The sequence below is a fragment of the Fundulus heteroclitus genome, unplaced genomic scaffold (assembly GCF_011125445.2).
Source record: "Fundulus heteroclitus isolate FHET01 unplaced genomic scaffold, MU-UCD_Fhet_4.1 scaffold_170, whole genome shotgun sequence".
NCBI lineage: Eukaryota > Metazoa > Chordata > Actinopteri > Cyprinodontiformes > Fundulidae > Fundulus > Fundulus heteroclitus.
The window spans coordinates 196,591-224,451 of record NW_023396582.1 but is presented as its reverse complement, the minus strand read 5'-3'; the positions used below and the strand labels follow the sequence as shown (position 1 = coordinate 224,451).

At 43.8% G+C, this 27,861-nt stretch overlaps 1 protein-coding gene across 1 annotated transcript; it reads right to left on the bottom strand.

Annotated features, from left to right (window-relative positions):
* Positions 1-253: 253 nt before the first annotated feature.
* carm1 (coactivator-associated arginine methyltransferase 1) lies at positions 254-27,753 on the bottom strand. Its single transcript, XM_012880899.3, has 16 exons — positions 27,537-27,753; positions 18,160-18,285; positions 17,885-17,991; positions 16,758-16,862; positions 16,390-16,500; positions 12,510-12,687; positions 12,295-12,385; positions 9,846-9,927; positions 9,628-9,713; positions 9,465-9,554; positions 9,246-9,383; positions 6,628-6,717; positions 6,406-6,518; positions 3,524-3,601; positions 2,644-2,712; positions 254-2,566 (listed from the first exon to the last, which is right to left on the bottom strand). Exons 1-16 carry the CDS (start codon positions 27,676-27,678, stop codon positions 2,427-2,429), a joined length of 1,746 nt encoding a protein of 581 aa, XP_012736353.1. The 5' UTR covers positions 27,679-27,753; the 3' UTR covers positions 254-2,426.
* Between the last annotated feature and the right edge of the window lie 108 nt (positions 27,754-27,861).

The following is a 27,861-nucleotide window of genomic DNA, read 5'->3' as shown; positions in this document are numbered from 1 at the left end:
CCTGTTTCGGTTAAATTTTCATGTTATCTAAGCCATTACAAGGCCTTTGTTGGCAGTAGTATAAAGCTTGTTACTCCACATTACTCCAGACTTCCTGGAGAGGAAGCCAAACGTCTTCAACTACGGAAAACAAGTCCAGTTGCTTTGTTTTTTACTGTTTTTGGAATGACCATGACCTGGATAACTGAGAATCTTCACCAGCATATGCAACCTTTAGGGATTTCTAAGTGTGTCTTGAGCAGAAGAGTCAATGTCAGACAGCATCAAAGATGTTATTTCTCGTTGGTCAACACACACAAATGACAGCAATCCTTTACACCGTTCCATGGGCAACAGTGGATGCCACTATTTGAATACAGAGAGCATGAATCCACGACGAAAGGGACAGTATGACTCTAGCACATGGAAAACATCTGCTGCGTCCACAGTCTATTTTACAAAGAGAAAGGAAAAAACTAAAGTACTACAACATTCCAGGATTCCGGGATGGGTTGAAACATTTCCACATTTAATTTCAGAATTTTTTTTCTTTTTCTGTTTTCTTGTGAAAGAGAAAAAAACAACAAAAAATTCAAAACAAAATAGTTCCTACTAAGAGACATTTTTCTAAGCTCTCCTAAAACTTGCAAAATCAAGTTCCAATAGTTGTGACACTGGAAGTAATGCATAAAAGTGTCAGTCTCTCACCTTCCTGTACTGATAAAAGTGGATGTGGGTGGAGGCTGTGTAGACAACAATGATATGTTGATGGTCATACGTAAGTGAACGGATGAGGAGCTCTGTCTCCCAAGCCTGGACATAAAAGTCTTCTTTTGACAGGCTCAGGGAATTCTGAAGCTGGGGAAACAGAGGAGCATGAGTGGAGCCGCCGTTTCAGCCATGGTTCCAGTTGACTGCTTCGTTCTTCCAGCTTTTTCCTCAAATGGAGCCAGAATAAAGCTGCGTTATCTTAAGGTAAGAACACAGATGCCTGGAGGAGCCGGGTGAACCCACGTCTAGGCTTGACTAAACCTTTTAGAGTATCACATTAATCACCTTCCATGTTGAGTAGCTAGAATAAAATCTTTAACTGGCATCTCTCAGCTGTCTGTGTCCAAGTGCTTCTTAAACTTAAATGGCTGTCAGACCATTTAATAGCAACAACAAGTGACTTTTTGGTCAACTTCTGAAACAGCATATTAATAGACCAATTTTACCTCCAAATTGTAAAAGATCTTGATACAGCTACCCTTACCGTAGATCCAAGCCGTTTATATGTGCAATGTTTTGCAATGAGACGCGTCACCGATTACCGTTAAGCAAGGAGCCCCAAAACGCTCTCCGTCCATCTATGCAACGGTCTTCTTCTAGATCAGTTATCATTAGCACATTCATTTAATAACCCATCATCTAAGAGTTTAAAATCAGAAGCAGAACTGAACAACCATCAGTGTGAAAATAGCTGTGAAACACTGCTCCCTGCTGTTTCTGATTGAGAGACCTTGGAGAAGATTCCTTCCTAATATGATACTGTGGGCTGACACAAAAATGAAAGCTACACCAGCGCTGCTGTTGAGTTTTCTCAACGTACATCTTTTAAAATTTTAACAAATAGAAAGTCACTACCTGCCTGGTGAATTTACTCATTCTCGTTTGCAGCAAGTACATCTTAAGTAGTGGTAACATGAGTGAGTATATATTCTTCAGACACACACATCTGGCAGATCATTACAGGTCTGATACCATCGCCCAGCATGGAAGGTGACCAGCATGTCTCTGCTAAAAACTGACGTTTCCTTCAGTGTCGCGGTAAAACAAACTTCGAAATCAAGACCTGACCTGAAGGTTTCACACACAAAGTGCTACTTCATTCACTTTTAAGTGTGGCTGAACAAAGTGGAGTCAGGCCTTGAAACGTGGATTCACAATGTAAACAGGAAGACAGAAGCCCAGGGATGAGATGCTGGGATGGGACAGAAAGCTTTAGAGTCCCTGCTGTACAGCGCCGTGAGAACGGAATGATGCTGGTTTCGAGCCAACAGCTGATACTCAGGTGAAAACAACAACTTAAAGGGTCAAAACACTTAAAAAAAGGGGAAAGAAGGAACAGTGTGTGGATGGACTCCGTCAACAGCACATAGATGTTGAGCAACAGGGGTATAATCTGTGTGTCAGAGATGAACAGCTCCTTAAGATCCACAGGGGAGGACTAAAAGGAGGCTTCAGCCTTCAGCGAGAGTGGACGGATAGAGAGGCGTTCATCTGTTTGTCTGGTGGTGGACTGAACAGGAAAGAGGCCGGTGAACAGGTCAGGGAAATGCCAGCACAGCACTAGTTTTGGTTTCCTGGTTTTGGTTGCAGATGGCGGGTCCATGAGGGATCAGAGGGAAGTTCCTGTCATGCGGGGAGGTGCAGAGGGTCAAATATGTCTTTAGAAGATCTTCATTTTAACTGCCATAATGCATGGTGTTGCTGGGTATGACCATAGGTGAAGCCATGGAGATGGCAGCGCCGCCCATGGTGAACTGGTTGGTGATGGGATAGTAAGTACCGCTGCTGCTGGGGCCCGACTGGCCCGTTGTGGCTCCTGAAAGAGAACAGAGCGCTGCGGTCAGGACTGTCTAGAACGATGCTTGCTGAGATGCTTTCTGTACGGGAGGTTACCTTGAACTATTCCTGTGCTCATGATGGAGCCCATCCGTGAGTGGGTGTGGTTTACAATCCCTGTGTTTACTGTGAGCAATCAGAAGGGACAGCAGTCAGAAGAAAGCATCAGTCCCAACTTCTAGCATGTTGTTTCCCTCTGTGGCTACGTGATGCCAGGTAGTAACTATGGCAACCCAACAGCACCACTTTGTAAGCAGACTAGGGAGCACATGCTAGTATATCTTGGACAAATGGGCCATTACAGTATAGAATCTGCTTCATTAGGACTGTAGGGACCAGTTCCTGTATTTCAGCAGGCCAATAATGTGCTAAACGTATTGTGTTAGATCTCTGTGGAGCTTGTGGATTGGGTGACTGCACTATCCTCTTAAGTCCCCTCAGGGGTATGTCTGTTACAGTGTGCCATTCTTCAGTGATTCACTTCATATTTATCCACTAAACCCATGGAAATGGAAAACCCTCCCTTCCTCAACAGCTCCCGTTAGCTGTGGATTCCCCAAAGATGATCCCTCATTGTTCAATGACTGAGATCCTGGACCATGTGTGCTCGTGGTTACACGGACATAGTCCACAACTCACTGCACCTGAACATGTTCAGGGACTTTCCTGCCGTTTGGTCCTCATGCATTCAGAACATTCACTGCACACCCTCCTCATGTTATCTGCATCAGGTTCTGCTGATCAGCGCATTTCTCAGATCAGTCAAACTGTGGCTGCTGCCTGCGCTTTGCATCACATGACCACTTCAAAAATGTTTCACCATGCTTTCCTACCCTTACTGCTCATAACGGGACCTGGCAATTTGTTCTACAGCCAGAAATGCTAGAGTTGCTTCCCTGGCTCCGTACGGTGGATATGGAGAGGCTGAGGTTCCTACCTAGAGGGATGAGGTTGTTGTGAGACACAGCTGGGCCACTGCCGATGACTGTGCTGAGGTCATAAGCTGCTGGCATCCCTGATGGGGACAAAGAGCAAACAAAGCAGTTAGCATTCACCACATATTTACGTTCAGCAGATTCTTCCTGAGAAAACTGGCTTACATCCGTTTTACAATCTAAGATTTAACATGGTTTCACATGCTTTGAAAACTGTGTTAAAAGGCCCGCACAGTATCTAGCTGATCTCAGCCTTCACTGCCCATTACGATGTTGTTTTCATTGAAAGAATGTTTAGTTGCTGAGCTCCGATATCCTCAGAGGGTCTAAGAGAGCAGCTCAAACTAGCCACTGAAAATGATGTTTAAAGAGTTTATGCAGCAAGACCACTTCTCTGAAGTTTTGTCTACTATTTAACTAGAAAATATTTTACAAAACTTGAATATACTTCAAGTCAAATCATCAATGAAAAAGGGAGAGACTAGCTAAAGAGTTGAGTCAGATAGGCAGAGAAAGTAATGATGTGGTTTAGGTGACGCCCTGTCAGAACATTATAGTAGCTTTCTTCTTTCAGGAAACCCTGTGCTGGGCCGGCATGACAAGGCTGAAAAACTATAGTTGGAACTAAATATCTTTGGCTTCTCTGCAGGGCTGGGCAATAAATCGATTTAATCAATGAATTTTTTACAAAGCTTATAGAGTTAGAGTGGCTCATGTTACCCTGAGCTACCTCTATAGTTATGCTGCTATAGGCTTAGGCTACTGGAGGACATCAGGGCCTATTTTTCTCACTCTACTGAGTTCTACTGTTCTTCAGTTTTCCACTGCTTGTCGTCATTTCAGCTTTTAACTTTTTGCTCTCTCTCTTTTTTCTTCATAGTAGGTACACCTGGTCTGGCGTTCTGTTAACTGTGACATCATCCAGAGAAGACGGCTCACCCGCTATTACCATCTAATGTAGAACAGATTACTAGATCAATGTGTGCTTCTGTGCTTTTTTGTCTCTCTTGTTGTGTCTCTGCTCTGTCTTCTGTAACCCCAGTCGGTCGAGGCAGATGACTGTTCATACTGAGCCCGGTTCTGCTGGAGGTTTTTCCTTCCCGTTAATGGGGAGTTTTTCTCTCCACTGTCGCTTCATGCTTGCTCAGTATGAGGGATTGCTGCAAAGCCATGGACAATGCAGACGACTCTCCCTGTGGCTCTACGCTTCTCCAGGAGTGAATGCTGCTTGTCGGGACTTTGAAGCAAACAACTGGGTTCCCTTAGATAGGACATTTTTGACCAATGTGTATAATATGATTGAATTTGACTTTGTAAAGTGCCTCGAGATGACATGTTTCATGAATTGCCGCTATATAAATAAAATCGAATTTGAATTTAAACCTACTTGAGGTTTCATATGAAAAATATGGATTTTATTTTATTTTGTCAAAGCACTTATTGGGCTTCCATGAAAAGAACAGCAGCAATGCTGAATATAGGTTTAGGAAAATATATTACCAAAATATTGTAGAGGAAACTTTTTTTACCATTGTATGAGGCACTTTAATTTATTGATTTACTCATTATTTTAAGTTAGTTTGAAGTTACACAAGTGAAGTCTGTTCTTATCTCAGTGTAAAACCACTAGCAGCAAACATTTTATATGTTCATTGTTTACAACTGCAGGGCAGCCATCTTGTTTTACAAGCATGATTCCACAGCTGGTATTTAGTTGCACCTTGAATTCAGATCAACTCCAAGACGAAATGCTTGATAGAAAAGGTTTTAAAATCATTTATTCATTATTGTGACACAAAAACGAGGGGGGGGGGATGTGTTTAAATGGATTTATTTCAAATGTGAGATTTTATTTTTAAGCCATATTGCCCAGCCCTACTTCTTGGTAACAGCCAGTGGAGAGACCGTAGCACCCAGAAGGTCATTGGTGAGTGGGAGGACATGATCAGAATCAGAAATACTTTATCAGGACACTAATGTAGATCATTGGCTCAGCTGTATTTGTCTGGTAATGAACAGGTTAGGACTTTGATTCCTTCACAGGACCGTCCAATTGCCTGGACCAGACACGTAACCCAGAGCAGCCTACTGAGCCGAGTGAAACTCAATAAATGGAAGCATGTTTGTGAGAAGTGCAGGGAGAATGAGAAAGTTAGTGTAAGGACACGGTAAAATAAATGAATGCTGCTTTTATGTCAGTGGAACCCAATAGTTTAGGTAAACAGTGCTATGCAAGTTCAGTCTATGGATCACCTAATGCTACTTTAAAGCAAGTGAATCAAGCACTGACTGTGTCTAAGTACTGGAACGTGACCGGACGTGTGCAAAAACATATTTATATAAATCCCCTAATGGGAAACTGCTTCCAGTTTGACTTGAAGCTTGCATGTGAGAATAAGCTCTATAGATGCTTAGTATTCAATCTTATTCCATCAAAGTGGGCATGTCAAATCAACCTGATTTGCTCAGAGCACAAACACCAAGCCTGACTGGATTACAGCAAACTAAAAGAATAAACTACATGAAAATAAAGAATTGCAACACTGTGTGAAGGCTTGGTGGCGTAAAAACAAAGTTGTGTATATTTGCTCCCTGAAGTGTGGAGTGCTTTGTCATTTTTTGTGGCGCTCCTATCATCCCAGCACCTCGATTCTCTGCAGGGCTCTGCCTTCATATTCAGTCAGAAAGCTGAGAGAGGGTTTTAAGTTCTGCCCGCAGCCTTAAAATAGCCTCCTGCCTGAGGAAGGGAGCCGGAACGACTGGTGAGCAGATAGAGGGGAGGATGTGTTTTCTCCTCAGTTAGGTGGGTAGCCGGTGGCAAATCTAAACGTGGGTCCCTTAGACTTAGATGAAGGACCTTTAATCTGGGTGGTTCTGTGATCACCTGATACAGCCATCCCCTGACCCATACTGTAGGCTGCCCCTGTGTTCCACATGTTCTCAGATGGGGAGTTGTAGTGGGAGCCAGGAGGGGGGTTGGGTGTGGTGCCTGTGTACCTGAACATACAGAAACAAACATTGTTGGAAATGAAAGACAACGCGCTCCTCGGGATATGTTGTCCCCTGTGATCCCAGTCAATCAGACGCGGTCAGAAGAAGAACTCACCTGAAAAAAGGGTTCTTCAAGTCCAGGAGGTTGCTGGACTTTGATCCTGTCTGGTCCACCTGGGCAACAATACTGATGTCGTAGCTTTGTCTGAGGGGAAAAATTGGATTATAACGAGCGTTAAATAAAGTGTAACATGCACTGGTATTCAGCACCCTGCACTTCTAGCTGCTGCTCTTTTGGGGTACGTTTCTACCAGCTAGGCTGTTTTACAGACCACCATCATTGGTGAAATAGATAAAGCTAGGACAGTTGGGATGGAAAGTATTGCACCAGATTCAGTTAGATTTAGGTCTGAACTTTGACTGGGCCATTCTAACCAGAATATTTTTTAGATGTTTTAGTCCAGGACTGTATTTAAGCTCAGTGTGATGCGGCCAACATCATACTTTGTGTGGATAGTATGCAAATCAGGTTAATTCATTCTGATCTCATCTGACCGCAGCACTTCCTGCTACAGTGGTGTGAACCAGTGTAGACCCCCTTCCTGATTTCTTAGGTTTTTGCATGTTTGTCACGCTTAAGAGTTTTAGAACATCAGTCAAGTTTAAATATTAGTCAAAGACAACACCAGTATGTACAAAATGCAGTTTTTAAATGAAGGTTTTTATTATTAAGGCAGAAAATGTCTTTTTGATGGTGGCAGCATGAACGCTGACCTTAAAGGAGGCGGTGAGGCCTGCGGTTGTCTGGATGCTGCTCTGGGGTCTTTTGTGACCAACTGGATGAGTGGTTGTGGCGCTCTTGGGGTCATTTTGGTCGACCTGCCACTCCTAGGAAGGTTCAACACTGCTCCATGTTTTCACCATTTCAGCATAACGGCTCTCACAGTGGTTCTCTAGAGTCCAGAAGCTTTGGAAATGGCTTCTTAACCCTTTCCAGACTGATAGATCTCAATTTCTTTCTCATCTGTTCCTGAATTTCTTTGGAGCTCAGAATGACGTCTAACTTTTGAGGACCTTTTGATGTACTTTACCTTGTCAGGCTGGTCCTGTTTAAGTCATCTCTTGATAGAGAACAAGGAGGCAGTGATCAGGCCTGAGTGACTAGAGAAGATGAACTCAGGTGTGATAAACCAGCTAAGTTATGTTTTATTTGTTCTTTTTGGGGTGAGGTGGAGGGGTTGATCTTTTACTCTAATAATAAAAACCTTAATCTAAAAACAGCCTTTTGTGTTTACTTGTCATCTTTGAAATGTTAATTTATTAGATGTTCTGTAAAACTAAATGTAACAAAAAGTCAAAAAATTAGAAATCAGGAAGGGATGCAAACAGTTTTTCACACCACATGTTTACTGTGACCCTCTGATGGCATGTGGTGAAACAGGAAATGGGAAGTATCCCTTTCTTTCATCAACAGCTTTGTTACTGACTCTTTAATAAAGGCTCGATCTGCAGAGGGCTCTTTAACACTCTTGTCAACAGATTCTTCCACCCAAGCTGATGACCTCTGCAGCTTCTACTGAGGTCCCCCCGCCTGCTTTTCTGATCAAAGCTGTCCTTGTCCAGTCTAGGTGGACTTCCATGTCTTGGTGGGTCTGCAGGTGGTCCATCCTCTCTCCATGGCCAATGGATTGATCAGAGCTCTGGGAGATGCTCCAAGCTTGGACAATTGTTGTAGAACCTAAGCCTGCGTTAAACTGGACCACAATGTCCTCCCTGACCCGTCTGCTGGGTTCCTTGGTCTTCGTGATGCTGGTTATTCTCAAATGTTGTTAATAATAATAATAATAATAAAAATCCTTTAGAAATCTTCACAGAACAGCTGCATTCATACTGAGATTTAACTACACACAGGAAGACTATTCTTTACCAATTAGTTGACTTCTGGAGGCAACTAGTTGCACTTTTCCCAATTTATATAATCAGAAAAGAATTTTTTTCATTTAACTGAAACATTTTCTTTCCTCCTCACAACTCTGGCCTGCTTTGTGTTGGTCCACTCCCATAGAATCCCATAATAGACTTAAACTTGTGGTTGTAGCAAAAGGGACAAGATGTAGAGTTCTGGACACTTTTGCAAAGTGCTGTATGTAGAATAGGGGCAATGGGGAAGTGTAAGGGAGTACAAATCAGGTAAAAAAAAAAAAAAAAAAAACATCTGTAGATTATCAGATGAGTGTGCAGAAAACTACAAGCACTGATTTAGAATAATCTTCAGCACGGCTTTCTACATCACTGACATTAGAAGCAGGGTTCTTGCAGGTTTGGTTAAGTTCAATTTAACACCTTTTTAAGACCTCATAAGCCCATTATGAATTCAATTTATAGCAGTATTGTGCAACGTTTAGCCACTAGGGGGCACTCGACCTGTAACTTTCATGTTTAGCATTGCCAATGTTTTGGCAAACTAAGACTTAAGGACTTTAATTAAAACTTTCAGATTTTAGACATTTTCAGACTTTTTTGTGATCCTGCGGGACCCCTGAGAAGAGAGTTTATAGTAAGTCCCCTGGACTTGTTGAATGACAGCTGATTCTGAGGAAAAGCTACTTGGCAAGGATTGAGCTCTGAACACCTTGGTCACCAATTCAGTCTTTATCTGATGAACTCTAAGCACTGGACATCAACAATTTGGACTTGGGGGGGGGGGGGGGGGGGGGGAATTATTGAACCTACCTTTTGTTGGCCACCAGCAGTGCAGTCCCGGACAGCGTGTCCCCAGCTTTAGCAAAGAGGGGAGACTGCAGCAGGCAGCGTACCTGGTACCAATGGGTGAGCGGCTCTGTGGGAGCCGTGGACAGCCATACTGTCATCCTACAGGGAGGACAAGCATGAGAAAAACATTTGAAATATAGTTCGACTGAAAAGCAGCATGTCTGTGGTCAGAGGACTTACACTGATCCCATAAAGGCCACATCAAACCAGAAGGCCAGGCCATGCACCAGGCCCGAGTGCATCATGTGGAACTTGAAAGGAATCTCTATCCTGTAGATAGAGGGCAAAACGTCAATAAGGAGACATTCATCCACATCTGCAGAGAAAGAAACTGGTCCTATACCTGTAGAGGTCCTCCTCTTTGGCCTCTAAGAAGTTGACTGTGTATTTAACTGACTTGGCCATCAGAATGCGGATGTCAAACGTGTCCTGCAGGGGAGAACATCAGTAGAGCATTACTGCTGCTCACTGAACCACAGACGGCTCAGGCCTGCGTTCATCTAGCACCAGGTCAACACTAAACCACGTGGAAGATCATCTGCCTTTCTGTGAGTTACCCACCACAATCGGCTGGCGGAAGTACTCGTCAACGGCAGCTCCTCTGAGAGCAGACAGGTCTACACCGTGGAAGGAGGGCTGATACCTGAGGGGGGGGGGGGGGAACAGAGATCTACATTTTAGATTACTCACACTGCAAAGTATTTCACCTCAAATGGATGGATTTCTGTAAGTCAGGAAGGAAGGCAAACAATACAGAGAACCATCCGTTAGATATTACATGAGGCTGCAGGTTGTTGCAGCTGTTGAGAGCAGCTATTGGAATAATAAGAGATGATTGACAGGCATCGTGGTCCTCAGATGTGGCGTACATAGATATGGAAACAGGAAACGGTCAGCTATCTCAGGGCAGCAGGTACACCGGCATAATCTTGGACTCCATGCTGTTCCACGGTCAGGCAGTCTCTACTAGGGTTCTCACCATACTAAAATTTCAAAGTCGATATAGATAGCCAGGAAAATATTCAATCCCATTTTCAACGCATGCGGATAAAAAAAAATTCAATCTCAACATGGAACATGCTTTCCCAACTGAAAATTAAAAAAAATAATAAATCAAGGGGGCAGATAACGCTACCATCATAAATTATACCCAGGCTCAGATCAGAAGTATTCCCGCCGCTGGCCTTGCACTTCGCCTCACAAATATTGCAGCAAGCGGAATCTGCAGCGCATCTTGGAAAGTGGAGCCATAATTTCCAGCGTTTTCTATCAGCCGTGCTTGCTTTGTTGACTGGACCAGCGGCTACTGTGTTCATGCCTGGCATGGAAAGTCGGCCATTCTTCCACTCCCTCAGTGTTGCAGTAATGCGTTTAGGTACCGAAACATGGCATCCTTTGATTTTACGGGAATCGGTACTCGGTTGTACCAACAGGATATAGAAGTATCGTATTTGGTACCCATCAATGGTCACAGCCCTTAGGAGGGTGATACGCCGCTACTCCAGCCAACAGGTGACACGGTGTCCAATGGAAGAAGCCATTAGTTTTTCTTTAAGCCGAAGCCATGCAAAACAAACTGCATGCGAGAAGAACAAAAAGGAACAGAGCCTCAGGTGACGTCAGACTACATAGGTTCTGATTGGTCACCCGGTGTGTCACAGGTAGGACTCCATTGTATTATTACTTGAATGGCGCATGTGTGAGGGGAACATTTAGTGGTTTCAGCACTGCCCTCTGGTGCTCAGGAGGGATTCATGGGACAGATCATTGAAATAAGGGTCTATTCGCCCTATGACTAGCTTCATTCCCACTAAACCTACAGGTGTAATGCACAGAGGTGTTGCATCACAAGCAGTTGGAGAACCAGAGCCAAGAATCCAGAAACAGCAGGTGTGAAAGGTAACAGATGACTCTGAAAAACTGCAATCATGCATCCAGCTCGATTCAGCAGGCTATGGTGATTCTTCCAGATGCAGGAAGCAAATTCATTCTCTCTCAACAAACTTCACTAAGATTTCAGGAGAAATGTCACAGTCAAATATTAAAATTCCTGCAATCTGTCATAAATAAATACAGTATATTAATCAAGATACAGTTATTGAGACGAGTAAATAGCTAAAAGAGCTGGACTGCAACAAGAATACAGTAACACTCCATGGTGAAGTCTAGATACTAAAACTAAGATTTACAATTATTGTCATTCAGCCAAGACATTTGTTTCTGAAAGGAAAGGAATTTCTTGGCTCAATGAAAGGAGAATCAAGTTTGGATATTCCTATTTGCATTTTATTAAAAATTGCACGATAAAGATCCTTGATAGACATCTTAATAATCAACAAAAAACTATAAATATTTACCTTTATAGGGCACATTAATCAAACCATTCTTAAAATGACTGAGTAGCTTTTTGAATGTTTCCACTGGTGTTTGAATGATTTATTTGTGTTGATGAGTTGGAAGGCCGCCTTCCCATCACCCTCATCTCCACCCCATTTTCAAATCATCCAGACCACTCCCATGGGTTAAGTTAGGTAGAAGAAGACTTAACTGCTGTTTGTTTCACCTAACATATTAAAACGGAGACAAAAGCGAGCCAGAGGATAAACCTGTAAGGAGCATGGCAGCCTGAGCTTCTATGATAAACTACAGTCCACGGCTCTACTTCCAGTTCAGACATACAGCAATGCACTGATTCTCACGAATGCAACAGTAACAAACCGCCGATGGGAAAAATGCTGACTGAGAGAAAGGGGAAAGCGGAAATGAGGAATTGTCTTTGATTTGATCTCTAAACAATCAGCTCTATACACCAAGCTTGGGATTTCTGCTGCCTCAATATTTCCTTTATACAAAGACACATGCTGACTCAAAAAGCATTTGTGCTGACAAAACAAATGAGCATTTTGTTTTCAACAAAACAAAGTTGAGCTCAGCATTGGGCTAAAATGGTCGAGTATTAACAGCGTCTGACTTCCACCCATCTTTCCAGCTGTGTCTCGCTCCTCCTTACCAGAAGTTGGCCTTGGTGAACTGCTCCATGTAGAGCTGCTCATCTGTGAAGGGAGCCAGGTGCACGTCTCCGATGGTGGGGAACATTTTACCTGAAACAGACCCCCAGCAGGAGCGAGTCAAACACAGGCTTTCAAATGGATATGCAGGACACATGGGCAAAACCTGTCAGAGCATGCATTTCATGTCTTTTGAGATCGTCCCGGACGTCCTCACCGTTGGGTTTGAGGAACTTTTTGGCATGCAGGTAGCTCTCCAGCATCCGCTCGTTGAACAGCATGTAGCCCATCGGCTCTGAAATAATGATGTCCACTTGCTCAGGTAGTGACACTTCCTCCACCTTCCCGGGGATGACGACAACACGCTCACCGAGACGGTTGCTATTCACCAGCACCTGCAGGACAACAACGGCTAGGTAAAAAAGTGATTCTCCCAGTGTTTCACAGCCTTGCTCTGCCGTGTAAGGCAAGTTAAAACTGGAGCGATGCATGAATCCATAATCTGGCCTGAGACTGGAATCAAGTTATGTGCTCGACAGGTCCTGATTGGTGATCAGCTGCTCAAAGAAAAATACTAAAGAAAATAAGATCTTCTGATCAGTGAACACAAAGCCCAGCAGGTCATAATGACAAAATTGCCCTTCAGTGTGGATGTCGTTACTGAGGGAAGAAAACTAATATTTTCTTATTAGTATCAGCATGAGGAAACTACAAATGTAGTCCCAAACCAGAAGGAAACTGTAGATTCTATGAAGGCGCATCAGCTCTTCATTCAGCCTTCTACGTAAGATGATAACAGGAAGAGGAGCATGTTACAGCAGACCTGCTTGGTTTTATCCTTCAGTATGTCCTGGAACATGATGGATGAGGAAACCATGGCAGGCTTTAGAAAAGCTCAGTTAAGGCAGAGTTCTGCTAACTCTCCAACAAACGCACACACTGTTGTTTAGAGTTAGTGGTGCAAAGTTCCCTGATTGTGTTAAAAGACAGCATTACTCAGTTATTCCTTTACAAGCCAGAAATGTGTTTTTGTACCATGATGTGGAGCGTTAATGCTTATTTAGTTTCAGTATTACAGGACGAGAAGCAGCTCCATAAACTCTGCTGGTTATTTTACAACTAAAATTTTATTAATAACCCAGCTCGACTTCAAATAGATGTGGGAAGTAGAAAAAGTAGTTTCTTGTATTAATAGTTCTTAAAGGAGCAATAAGCAAAACGTAAATATTTTAGATAGAAATAACTAAAGAATATTGAAGTGAAGAATTAAAGGTAATATTTCAGATGGACTACGGTGTGACGTCACAATGCAGCTCTCTGTGTTGTTCTCTAGTCTCTTGTTTACAGAGCCGGGCCGGACTGTGCGTGTACCAGGGATGGACGATATGGAATAAAAAAAAAAAAAGTATCACGATTATTCCTAGGTTTTATCATGGTTACAATAAGTGATGATTTAAAAAAGATATACATCTCTAAAAGTTGCAAGATGATGTCATCGCCTGGTGTGCATATTTGAGCATGGGATTCATGTTGATGGGGAGACGAATATCATTGTTGGCAAGTGGTACAAAACACTAAATATACTTAGAACTACTAATGACTTTATGAAACAATCTCATTACTTTACATGCTTTGCCCATACCCGCACTAAATAAATGTATTCATTTTGTGCGAACCAAATGTGCATGACTGGGCCACAGTAAAACATTTTAGTTAGAAGAAGATGTCATAATAGTGCCAGAATAAAGCGGTAATGATATGAGAGTAAAGTCTTGATATTACCAGGAAAAAAGCTTCAATGAGATTAGACCTTCGATGGTTATCCAGATCTGACGTGATGAGCTCAAACAAACTGCAGACAGTCTGAGCAGAGCATTTTAACGCAGGGGGGAGACTGTTCGCTCTCTTCAAGCAGAGATTTATTTTAGTGCAGCGACGATTCAGTAAAAAAATAATTAACATCAGTCTTTCAGTGCATCTTTGCACAAGTGTTATTCATGTGAAACGTGGACACACAGTGGAACGGGTCTCGTCCTCCTTGTGGCTTCAGCAGGCGGGCTGCAGGCAGCAGCCAGGACACAGCATGACTTTGGAAGGTGGGCAGGGCTCACAGCGGCACTTACTGCCCGCTAAAAACAGTAAACTGCAGACCGATCGATGCTTTTACGTGTTGTCGCCAAAGTGTCCAACAACACAGAGAAAAATCGCTAGATTTTTTGCCAGTTGCTTTTCTGAAAGAAAAAAAACGTCACTAAAGGGTCTGAAAACTCCCTAAATGTAGCAACAAAGTCACTGTTATGGCAACAGTGGTTGTTTGTACTGAAGGTGTGTCGCGCACAGTATAGACGGTGGGAATTTATTGGTTTCATCGCAAGGTGATAAATTATTAGCAATATACGATAACATATTTCCCACCATGTACATGCATGTGAACAGCTGCCACCCAGGGCTTAGCCCCTCCCTGCTCTAAAATACCACCAGAGCGTTGGAGCAACATGGCGGAGAAAACTCTAGCAGATCAAAATGTTCTCCTAACAGCATTATAAAGTTACTGTATTTTTCGGACATTAAGGCACATCGGATTATAAAGCATACTAAATATTCTTCCCAAGTGTGTAATATCACTCTGCCCCTTCACATACACAGCTCTGTATCTGTCTGTCAGAAGGACAGAGTAGTTGGACTACACTGCCCTGTTTCTAACATAAGGCCAAAATAAACGTAACTTTTATACTGAATTATCTTACTAGGTTTATTGTTGCTAGTGCGTACTCGGGGCATGGGCTTCCTAAAGGCTCCCACATACTTGGGCGTACTGTGCACTTACTGTGAGCTTGGTGGACTACGCGCTGACTCTCTGTGGACGTTTTACCCTTCATAGCGTACTATTGCCTACATTTCTTATAGCAAATTCCTACAATTCACCTTCTGCCAGTGGGACGAAGTGGTGGAATGGATGGTAAAATGTGTGATTAGCTAGCTGAGCACCTAGAGCTTCATTTCTTTTCCAGCAGGCTCCCACCTGTCAGTGAGAACAGAGAGGGACTGTGATGCCGTGTGTCCTTGCAACCGCCTTCTTGGAGCAGCTCGGTGTATAAAGCTCAGTGTCACATATAAAACTGTTTGCTGTAAAGACTTCTTGCCTCTGACAAGTTTATAGTGTGAAACCACGGTCATAAAGATTGAGCTCTGCACATACCTGTATGCGCAAAGTCCACTTTGAGTATGCACAGACATCCACAGAGTGAAGTACGCCGAGTATGTGGGGGTCTTTATATGAATGCACTTCTAGTTTGGACATTACAGTCAGGCAGTCGTATAGACAGTTCAGGGGTCTGATCAGGTAGTGACACAGTGTACCGTAATGCTCCGAATATCCATTGACCTGAGCGGCTTTGTTGCTTACTGGCTAGCAGCTACTGCGCTGCTCTCCAGAGGGAAGGGAAACTAGAGAGGACATTCCAGCGTTGCCCATTTAGCGACTTTTCAGACCCCACTAGCAAGTTTCTTTCAAAAAGGGCCTAACGACAACAACTTATAGAAACTTCTTTCTTTTAATGCAACTTTACTACCCTGCAGATGTAACAAAAACTATTGTCCAATGTTGAATACGGTAGAGAATCCGGGAGCCTTGTTTGACAGCATGAAATCGAGGAATATTTAAAATACCAGGGATCTGCCTTTAAAGTGACAACGGGTCATCACTAGGGCTTTCAACATAACAATGAAGTAACTCATACGGTCAAAGTAACAGAACACTTTCAGTCAGCATTCTACCAACCAATCCGTCACTTGACCCAAATCACAGAAAACCTGTCGGGGAAGTTGAGAAGGAGAGAGCATTGGAGGGGAAGCAGGACTCTGGACCAGATCAATGCTCAATGCTTGTCAAACGGAGGTGACCCTGCTGACTATCGAGCTTTGTAGAATGTATTGACAGCATTGTTTCTACACACGCAATATCAGCAAACATACTCAAATGAAAGATTATGCTACTGCAGTAAAGGGTGAATTTTTCAGATTCTGAATTCTCTTTCCCAGGGGAGCCAGCAAATGCGGCTGTAAAGGGAAATCTGGCCGTATGTATTGGTATGGACCTCAGCATGCTGGGCCATGGTGCTGGCCTCCACTGCATACACCTTCCTGGCTCCAGCTTGGGCAGCGAAGAAAGAGAGGATTCCTGATCCACAGCCCACATCCAGAACCACCTGGACAACAGAAAAACGTGTGGTTACTGCCAGCAACAGTTCACATTATAGTTCTACAAAGATGTCAAGCACTGTTTTGGCACATTCTCACAAATCTTATTTCTAAGCACCAAACAAGCACGCAGACTTAGACGACGTCTCCAGGTTGCCTTCAAGGAAAATCTTTGAAGGTCACTGAACAAATCTGCAGAAAATGTTGCTTTCTGTTAAGCAAAACACTTAAAATAACTGACAGGTGACTTAGTTCAGGAGGTTACCTTGTCCTTGAAGTCAGTGTGGTTCTGGAGAATAGCTCGTTGGTAAGTCCCTGTCCGAACATAGTCCTGCATCATATTCTGTTGCTGGGAGAGGTAGCCGTAAAACTGTTGGAACACCAGAGAACAGGAAGTTATTTTGGGCGTAAACAGAAACATTTTATCAGAACCGACTGAGTGTCAGCTCAGGGTGAACCTCCGCCCCGGTCGCAGGTCTACTGTGACTGCTTTTCTTCCTGGATCGTTCTGGATATACTGGAGCTCCATCCATCTCCTATCCACTCTCGTCAGATTCCCTGTACTGCTCCCCAAAACCATTTGTGTCAAACGCCAAATATGGCTCTTTTACCGAAAGCTTTGGTTTTGTCCAAAGCAGAGCACTGGAACAGAGACATTAGAAGAAGCAGCCGTTCAGCCACAAGAGTGCAGCTTTTAAAGATGCTCTTCATGTGCTGTGATAAAACACTGGCTCCATGCAAATCCAGATATGCGCACCAACAGCTGTCCTCTACACTCTCACATCAAAACGAGGCCTTCGTGGGATATCAGCATCATGTGTGCCATAAAAACCCTGAGCTGGGGAGAGGATGCCACGTAGATGAGGACGGAGGACAAGGACCACACAGGACTCTATGACGCTAACCTGCTGTGTGAAAGCACACTGGAGTTACAGCGACCCGGTTCTGTTTGGCCATTCCAGGATGAATTTGGAAAGACGAACAGAAGTATCTTGAAGAGAATTTGTTTTTTATTTTTTGCACTGATGAAGTAAAACCATGAGTGAGAACAGAAGGGTTAAGTTTATTACTCCTACATTACATATTTCTAGTTTTCATGTCTTGCTAGAGCACCATGAAGCACTAGAGAAATGTGGAGAGTAAGCCAGAGTGGCTGCCTTTGTCCTTTCCAGGTTCTAATAAACTAGAACTAGTCCGGCAGGTGAGAAGGAAGGGAGGTGCTGATTCTAGCTGGGCTGTAATCTAAAAGCCAGGAAGATTCAAGCCAGCCATTAAATGATCCACAGAATAAAGAAATATGCTTGAATTAAATGCAGTTTACCAAGCATACCGTCATCCTTTATCTAGTGATTTCTAAAAAAGATCCAGAGCTGTTTGCTGTGTTCTCCTCACCTGGAAATACTGTACAGCAGAGGACTCCTCTGTTCTTTCACTGAAGACTGAGCACTCGCCAGCATGGCCCCGGCAGTTCTTCAGAAGGTTATAAAAGGACTGGAAGTCTGAAGCAGAGCACAAACACTGACACATTACACACTTTTCATTGACAACTGGGTTTTAACAACATCCTTTTTCTATCCAATTCCTTGTCATCTATGAGAGCAGTTATATCCATGTGTGCTACAGCAGAGAAGCGCGGTGAAGGCTTCTCGTCTGATGGTGCCGCTTACCTGCGGGCGAGGAGAACTGCAGGAGGACGCTGTTGCAGCCTAAAGTGATGATGAACGACTGCTTCCCTACGCGGCTGCACTCTGTGTCACGGGAAACTGAACACTTGAACACACTCGTCTCCTCTCCTGTAGACGAACAGAAACACATGATGTGACATCTTAAAAGCACATTTAAACTGAGTCAGCCAATAAATCCATTTTTAAACAAACAAATAATGATGAGAATTATGCATTTACAACATTGGAGAGGGTGGTAGCATTTCATCAATGCATGGCAGCACGTAGGCGAAAGGTGAGAGGCAACAAGCGGCTTTAAAACGGTCCTAACAGCAGAGGCTGGTGGCAGCGGTGGAGGAACGGAGCCGGATGGTGGCTGGACAAGCCTGGGACTTCAGCAGGAACATTAATGTCCTTTTTAAACAAGCAAACTAAATGACAATAAAATTGATTTACTCTTTATAGTCTGCTGTGATAGACTTTCACAAAAATGTAATACAATTAAGAACCAAAGAAGCTGAATCTTAATATACAAAAACAGGTAAGTGGATATATTAAGATTTATCCTAGATTTATCAAAAGACACCCCAGACGCACCCTGGACTGCTGAGAAACTGGACAGAAGCTTTAATAGTTAAACTAGTTCTGCGTTTCTCAACACAATGGCAGAAAGATCACTGGTGGTGTGAAGACAATTACAGACCAAAGTCTGCATGACATTAACTTGGTTAATATCCATTACATTCACAAGCGTTTACCACTATCATTTCCAGAAAGAATGATAACGGCTAAAGTAATCACATTATACAAATATGGGACAAACATCACTTCACCCACTACACACCGCTCTACTGCCATGGCTTTTGGAATAATAAGGAAATACAAAGAATTTCCTATTAGACTCAAATCCTTCAGAGGAAAGCACAAATGAATCAGTGAAAGTCACTTTGGGTTAAGGCCCAAAATATCAAAAACATTTGATCACCTGCAGAAGCAAGTATACCTGCTATATCAGGGTTTCCCGCAGCGCTATCTTGGCGTGGCGGCCGCCTCGCCAAACTCACGCCCCCGCCACGCCAACGTTTCCAAAAAAAAAAAAAAAAAAAAAGTGACGTTAACACGCGCGTGCGTGAATGGCAGGGAAAAAACACATGGATACCCCCCGCTCCGCGAGTCGGTCCGCGGAAAGAAAACTTGTCGTCCACCCCCCCCCCCCCCCCCGCTCCGCGGAAAGCGTGTTGTCCCCCCCGCGGAAAGCGTGTTGTCCGCCCCCCCCCTTCCCCAACACTTAGACGCCTCGTCTAATCAAATTCCTGCGGGAAACGCTATAATAAAAAAAAAAAGATTGTTGTTGAACTATTTCTTCTGTTGAACACAAGCTATTGATATAATAAATCTTGACGTGCTAATAAAAACGGGGAGAATATCGTGCATACAGTAAACCTGTACTGCTGGGAGATGTTGGCTCTGAATGTGGACGTTACTTGTGGCGTACATCAGGGATCAGTGTTGGGCCCCCAAATTTTTCAAAACATGAAGATTATTTGCTAACAACACAAATATATTTTGTTGAGATGATAAAAAGCAACTGCTAAACAACGCCAAAGAAATGAATGAGCAACAGGTGGGATTCAATGACAAACTCTCCGTGCCTGACTAAAACAAAACAGCGTAAATAGTTGGAAACTGCAGGTCAGTTACAGATAAAAGGAGTAAACGCCCAAAGGTTTCTAATTTGTAGTGTAAACTATGAAAAATCATTTTTATATTGAACAAAGACAGGATAGTGAAGACAGTGTTTCCTGTCATTTTAAATTGAACCTTACAACATTCAATAAACCTCAATTCAAAATGTAAAAATAAATAAATCGACGTTCCATGCGCGAGTCATATGAGATGGAACGCTATGGCAACCAAACAAACTGCGCTGTAACTGTAATTTGTGTGAAGAGCTACGTGAACATAAGGCTTCCAGGCGTTGGTCTTTAGGCTGTAAAGCCTTAATATACGAGCAGACAATCACCAGTGCACTCTGTGCCATGTTCAACTGCTCTAACCCACTTTATAGGCTTGAATGGTGGTGGAAAAAACACGATTGCAAGGCTCCAACCAGTGTCCGAAATTAACTTCCTTATTCACCGGCCAAGCATATCCTTTACCGGCCAAAATATTCATTCTGACTGACCCCTGGTAAATATCTCCACATAATCCCGCTACGTCATCAGCCTGAGCTAAACGCTAGCTGTTAGCAAACGGACATATCATAGTTGCTGTAGTTCTCATGTCACGTGTGCAAGTGTTTGTGTACATGCGCATTTGTTGTCATATGAGCTGAAAGCAGAGGAACGTGAAGAAGCACCCACCCAAACGATGACTGAAAACAACTTCTTTGGTGCAAACATTTACTCGCCATGTGGCAGCTAGAACCTCTGAAATTTGCTCGCATTTGGCATCTGGCGAGTGTTAATTTCGGACCCTGGCTCCAACGACTTCCCCCAGGGACCAGGTTGAGGTTCAGGTTGGGTTTTCAGAAAGGTTCCTCGCCCTTTGTTAATGGAGCTCTGACAACAAGTCTTTCCATCCTACAAAACATTGCAGGTTCTTTGCTTTTTTTAGTGAAGTGCAGTTTCAAGTGCAATTCCTGGTTCGATATTTACACTCCTCACTGTAAAATAAAAAAAGACAGCCTTTTCTGACCAGTTTGACAGGACGTGTTTTGTTGTAAAAATCCTCACTGTATTTTTTTTAATATATTTCCCTATGCAAATCCACCAGTGGGCAGTAAAGCGGTGTGGTTGTTTAACAGGCTGAGCCAGATCATAAAGAGCTGTTATGTGACTGCATCCTGAGAGGAAAGCCCGCCACACACCTGGCTCTGTTCCCTTTAAGCTCTTCTACAGCACAAAGTCCAAAACGAGGAGCTGGCTGTCTCTGAACGATCATCATCACAGATCATCCAGACAACTGTGGGGTTGATGCCTCTTCCTGTTAAATGTGTGGTTTATCCAAACAAAAGGCGGCGTAGCCCAAATGAACACAAACCACTCTGGCACGTGAGTGTGCCATCACCTATGACCGCGTCACAGTAACCACTGGTAGATGTGGGGAGACCAGTTATCCCTCTCAGCAGGTTGGGTTATAAGTGCCTCTGGGCGCGCTTGTGGCGCAGCAGGTAGCGCAACCTATATACGGAGGCCTTAGTCCTCGACGCGGTCGACGGGTTCAAATCCAACCTGTGGTCCTTTGCCACATGTCTCACCCCCCTTCCTGTCAGCCTACTGTAATAAAAAGCATATGATGCTGATTAAAAAGTACCATTGAGCATTAAAGGTATACTATGCAACCGGGGTTGATTTTCCAGCGAGGCTCCCCCCAGAGGGCGAAAGTAAAAGTGCACTGTCGTAAAGATGCTCAGCTGTTCTGGGTTCTCCATCAAGCCAGGCGCGGTTGTTTTGAGCTTAGCAGACAGGCGAACGCAACGAAAAGTGGAAAAAACGGCAGTACAAACAATGACTAACACAGTGAAGGTATGAACATCAAGCTTCCCGCAGCGCTATCTTGGCGAGGCCGCTGCCGCCGCCGCCGCCGCCTCGCCAAGCCGCGGCCCCTGCCGCAGCCGCCTCGTCCGTTTTATTATTATTATTATTATTTTTTTTTTTTTTTTTTTTTATGTTGGCGAGACGCTACCGCCACCGCCTCGCCAAGCCGCGGCCGCCGCCGCCGCCTCGCCGCGGCTGCCGCGGTAGCGTCTCGCCAACATAAAAAAAAAAAAAATAAAAAAAAAATAATAATAATAATAATAAAAATAAAACTCGATATGCTTGCATGTTTATGTTGTTGCTTTCGCGCGTGCATATAGTGAATGGCAGGGCAAAAACACATGGAGTTCTCCCCGTAAAGCAAGACTTCTGTGGGTGCGGGCCGTGAGCTCTTGCTCTTGCAAGTGCGGTATTTCCCCCACAGACCCCCAGGGCGGCCGAGAAAACCTTTGTTCGACCTGAAATGACTCATTTAATCATCCAAAATGGTATGGAACACATTAATTAACTGAAAAATGTTGCATAGTATGCCTTTAAGAGCATCCATCCTGTAGCAGAGAGTGACGTGAGGCAACAGGAACAGCAGAAAACTGGGCGAGACCCAGAGAAGACTGTTTCTAGCTAAACTCTAGGCTTGAGCTAACGCTAGCCAGGACCAGGGCCTTCTGGGAGATTCTAGTTGTTAAAGAGTAGCTGAACCCCAAATCAACTTTGTTTTGCAGATAAACTGTATAAATTGGGCCTGAAGTATCTCTATGTTATGGTGCAAATTTAGACATTTTCATATAAACTTGTTTAATTCTGCGATATGTGGCCTAAAGCCACTGTAATGCTGACCTCTGTGGGTTGGAGGGCTGCTACTGCAGCTGATTTTTCCTGTTCCGGTCAATGTCTACACAACAGCCCTGGGTTCAGGAATAAGACCGTCTCCCTCAGAGACTTGCCCCCGTGACAAGTCAGGAGCTGGAATTGCGAGCATCTTGCTGAAAAGGTGTTGCTGCTTTGATTGTTAGGAACGATGCCGCTAACATCACTTTACCACCTAGAAACTGCCCCCACTCTGCCCTCCACTGCCTGGGCAGCGCCGGCCGGCCGGCTTGGGGCATCTCTGAGTCAGTCCTGAAGCAGGCTTGTTTCAGTGTTTGCTTCTTCTCACCACCTCATGCTTTCTGCTCTAATTTATAATGGATCTACAGCTTAGACTGCGATGGCTGAACTGCAGATGGAAACATGGATGTCAGTCACGATCTAATGAGCATAAATCACAAAGAATTACCCCAGGACAAGCTAAGATTAGCTAAAGCTAGTAAATGTGTCCGGGTCATTCATTCATCAAGAGAAAGCAGAACAGGCAATAACTGGAAGCTTGGCTAACTGGGCCAGCAGCCACTGAACAAAACACTCAACATGGGCTATTTTTACTTGGTCATTTCCACAAGCTCCCTTTTCTTATGAGCTCAGCCACGCTGGGTTTATTAGCAGCAAAGCTGTTAAAGACATTAGAGAGAAGACAGCTTCTGAGGCGCTGCTTCACACAGGGACACAACCGGACGGCAGGCAGCAACTGAGTTAAAGCTAAGCAGGAACATCCAGCAGCTGCTCAACGTTTACCATGTTAAATACAGAACAAGAAATCAGCAGCTTCTGGCCAAAATGTTCTGGTTTTATGTTTATTCAGAAAGAACCAAAGACAATGAAGGACATCTTGACTAAACCTTCATTTTCTATCAGAACAAATCCATGATACTAATTTCAACAGATTCACAGCACATTTGCTTGAAAAGGCAACCTCTCATTCCTTGTTTTGCTTTTGAAATAGAACATTTTCAGGAACCACGTCCCGCCAAAAGCTGCAAAGCTTCTTGCATCCAGACGGTTTCTTAATCCAGGGTAATTTTATGAAACAGCCATTATGTTCTGACTACCTGAGCAGAACGGAGCACTGCGCCGTCAGACCAACAGAACCCGGTCATTGGGCTATCGGTGTCCATCTAAATAAAGCCAGATTGCACCATGAGCTACTTCTGCCCCTATATAGTTGCTCCGCTGCTTTCAACTGTGTGTTGCTGACCCAGAGTCAGGCTGGGTCGTAGGGATGCAAATAAATAATCCACTAACAATAAATAGTTTATTAGACTAACTGATAACGTCGGCTTCAAGACCTTCTCTTGGTGTTGTAGTATGGCCTCCACCCAGAAGAGGGCACCAGCTCCTATTCTACAGTGGAGCCACAGAAGTTGTAATAAGAAAAATCATCATGGAAGAGCCAGCGTGGTACAGTCCAAACGGGGTCCAGTGTGGGTTTATTTTACACTGAGTAATGATGATAAGGATCCAAAAAGCCCTTTATGCAGTTTCTGGTTTTAAACATAAACTCTTCTTAGGTTACTACCTAAATAGTGCCATTCAGCCGGGCTGTCTGGCAGAGCAGAATCAACTTCTCAACCAAAACTTACTGATACACTCAGAAGGCGAGGATGTGATGACAATATGATGGAAAAAGATATTCAATTTAAATCTACTTTATTAAGCCCAAAGGAAATCCAAAAAAAGGTTAAAATATGAAACAACTGGACTTCTATTCTGAAGCTGAAGATGTTTCACTTCCCATCGAGGAAACTTTCTCAGTTCAGAATGTCTGGAGCAGTGTGGAGCTCCAAGCTTTATAGACCTGCTGGCAGGCCTTTTTAGAGCTTAGGTTCACCTGGAACCTCTCACAATGGAGAGTGGTTAGGCTGGTTCACAGGAGAAAGCTTGTGAATACATACGCGGAGGTGTGGACTGGGATGAGGGCTTTCATGGGGATTATAAGTGTTTCACTCATTTTATTCTATTCATCTTATTTGTTTCTATTCAGTAACCTAACAGGTTCCTGTTTTGTTATATTTTATAAATACGTCTAAGTTTAATAATGTGGGAGAAAAGCAAATTTTCTCTTTATTCGGTCAGTATTTATTATAGGTGGCACAATAAATTGTTAACATATAATGATGTGCCTCTTTTTAAATTTGACATGTAAAAAATGTAGCACTGCACATTATGGGAACACCCTCTTGATACAAGAGAGCACTCAGGTTTTTAAGAAAATGGCCGCTTATCAATTAATAGTCGATCGACAAGACCAATCAACTTTAGATTAACTCATTAATTGATAACATTCATCTAGTGAAGCACGATATAAAAAATTTAAACTGATACGATAACTGATAATTTGCTGCTTTTCATGGCCATTCCTATTCTCATCCCTGGTTCACACACAGGCTGAACACACACGCTCCTGCCAGCAGACAGAAAGCATGCAGCGAAATATGTTGCAACCTTTGAGATGCCAAATTTGACACAAGCTGGACAGAAATATGAGAGAGATCAGGAAAAACTCTCAGAGACCGACTTCTGCAGGCAAGAATATCTGGTTTTTAAACCACCAAATTAGGTGATAATAGAAGTAGGAGGAACTCCTCTACTCCTGGTAGGGGTAGAGAAAACAGCCCAGGAGCTTCGTGCTGTATTTTTATTTATATATATATATATATATATATATATATATATATATATATATATATATATATATATATATATATATATATATATATATATATATATATATATATATATATATATAAAATGCAAAATATTTCAGCACATGACTTTCTCAGTACTTGATAGTTTTAGAACATAACATAAAAGTATATGGCATTTGACATTTTAAAAAGTTTTAAGCCCCACTGAACATGAGAAAATCCTCGTTATTCGATGCTGTAGCGCACATATTCCCTAGTTACTGGAGGAAAATAGGGAGTACCAATATGGCGGCTGGTGGCTTCAAAGCGACTCGTTCTAACAGCGGGCTATTAGCACTCCAGTGTATAATATAGCTCAGTGGGTCAGCCACATAAATGAACCCTTTTACACCGGCTCCATTTGGGCCAGCTCTACTCGGCTCCGCCTGCTTATGAGCATTACAGCAACAGTTTTACAGCGCAGAGCCGGCTCAGGAGTAGGGCCGATCAGAGTGGACTAGGGTCAGGTCGTGATGTCAACAGACTGCTGTTCACTGATTGGTCAAGGAGAAATGAGAAGGTTAGGGAAAAGTTTAACAACATTAATATTAAGGACCACCGTGAACAGAGTGGGCCAAACCCAAATATAATATTACTATTTTCAAACCATGAACCATGCCTGAAAGAAAGGAAAAAGGACACTTCAGCTTTCGATCCCTGTGATTGATATGGCTTCCTGTCACTTTCAGCTATCCGATCATTTCAAGCAGGAATGACACCTCTGTGAAATGACAGTACATTAGTGAGGATTCTCAGCAGATCCACTCTGAAGGCAGTTAAACGACACAACCCAACATAAAATCGCCAAGTCGTTTGCAAAGAAGGAAATTCATCGTTTCCCACATTCAATCACAAAGTTCCAGCAAAAACAAGATTGTACACACGATGATACATTTTAGAAACAAAGAACCAGATGAATGCCACTACAGATGAAAACCTGCCCGACAACAACCGAAAAACTACCATGCAAACAGTATCAGAAGAGAGAGTCTATTATACAGGACTTATGTCCATAATTCTGAACATGCAGCCATTGCTGTAAATAAAACGTCTCAGGGGTCACACTATAATGGTCTCTGTGAAGCTCACAGGAACACAAACTAGTTCAGTGGATCTACAGAAGCAACTAGACACTGTTTGATAGATTTACTGGAAAATAGTTCAATAATGATCAGCTCGCTCAGCTAAAGAACCATAAAAAGGTGTTATTTTATAGATTCATTATCCCTAAATATAGTTATATCATGAATTATTAAAACGTCTAACACCACAAATTCATTTTTTTACTTTCATATCGAACCTTTATAAACTTTGCTGTATTTTATACTCCCTTTATTATATGATCAAACCACTCTAACGTCCTGCGGTCCTCTGTCTGGAGGCCTGGCTGCGCTGTTTTCGCCTCTTTCTAAGCAGTAACTAAAGCAGGGCTCGCTTTGGAGTCTCGGCACCAGCCTGGAGTCGGACAGCAGCGCCTCGCGGCCGTTTTCCCTCCGGGGGGGAACGTGTCTGACGCTGCCTTCACGCAGGAGGCGGCGGGGAAGCGGACGGAGCCATTGTTCCAATGAGAACAAAGATGAATGCATAAGTAATGAGGGCCCGGCGTGGCAGCGCTACTAAAACCGCCTGGCTTTAACGCGAAGCCGCCGCTCCAGGAAAGCCGAAGTGAACCGCTGCACCTCGGGTCCCGCGCGTCGTGCCGCGCCGCCAGAACCGCGGAGCACGGCGGCGGCTCGGAAGTCCCGTCCCTCGGTCTCTGCCGCGAATCCGCTGCGAGAGAGCGGCTAATTCAAGCTAAGCACCCCCCTGTTGAGCCGGCTCCTCGCGGGACAAAACCGGACCACGCTGACTTAGAAAACCGCAGCTCACACGACTGAGACCAAATCCAAAACGAACAAACCCAGAAGGCTTTAAGTGGGTGCAGCTGCCTGGGGTTACCGCGCTCCTGATAAAGGCAGGCTGCTGGGATTATTTTAACTAGTTCCCATTAGTTAGCTACGGCGCTCGCTGTTACAACTACTGTGCATGTTGATAGCCGCGGTACCCCGAGCATGGGACCTCGTTTTAAGCCATCTAGACCCCAAAGTGTGCACGATTCAGAATCCCAAATGAGCCAGAAAAGATGTGGAGTTTTCTCTAGAAAGGGGGAGCGAGGTGGTCTCCACACGGAGCAGCTCCTTGTTGGCTAAAGCTACCGCCGTCCACATTAGCAGCGAGCATTAGCAGCTGAGTCAGGCCGAGCCTCCACAGAGCTCTTCCTGAAACAAACAGTCCGACTCACCATTGGAGAGATTGAGGAGGGCAGCGTCTTGTGAAGTTTTCACTTCTAGCCGCAGCGGCTGCTGCTCTGAGTGTCGCTGTATGTCTCCGTTCGCGTCTCCGATAGAGAGCAGCCGCACGCCGCGGAACACAGAGACCGCCATCTTCGATCTGGAAGTAGAGGCAGGTCGATGGCGCTCACGTCCAACCAAGCAGTGCTCTCTGCTGGAGGCACGACGGCAATCAACCCGATGAGCCGCTTCAACAGCGCCCCCTATCGGCTCATAGTGGCAACATACAAACACAGCTATCAAAGATTTATTTTTTAATCAGTCTTCAAAAATGAA

Excerpts from the sequence above, each read along its gene's own strand:
- carm1 (XM_012880899.3), bottom strand. The coding sequence starts at position 27,678 with ATGGCGGTCTCTGTGTTCCGCGGCGTGCGGCTGCTCTCTATCGGAGAC. Across the intron at positions 16,501-16,757 it reads ACACTGACTTCAAGGACAAG|GTGGTTCTGGATGTGGGCTG; the intron begins GTAACCTCCTGA and ends TCTGTTGTCCAG. Across the intron at positions 2,713-3,523 it reads CAACAACCTCATCCCTCTAG|TAAACACAGGGATTGTAAAC; the intron begins GTAGGAACCTCA and ends GATTGCTCACAG.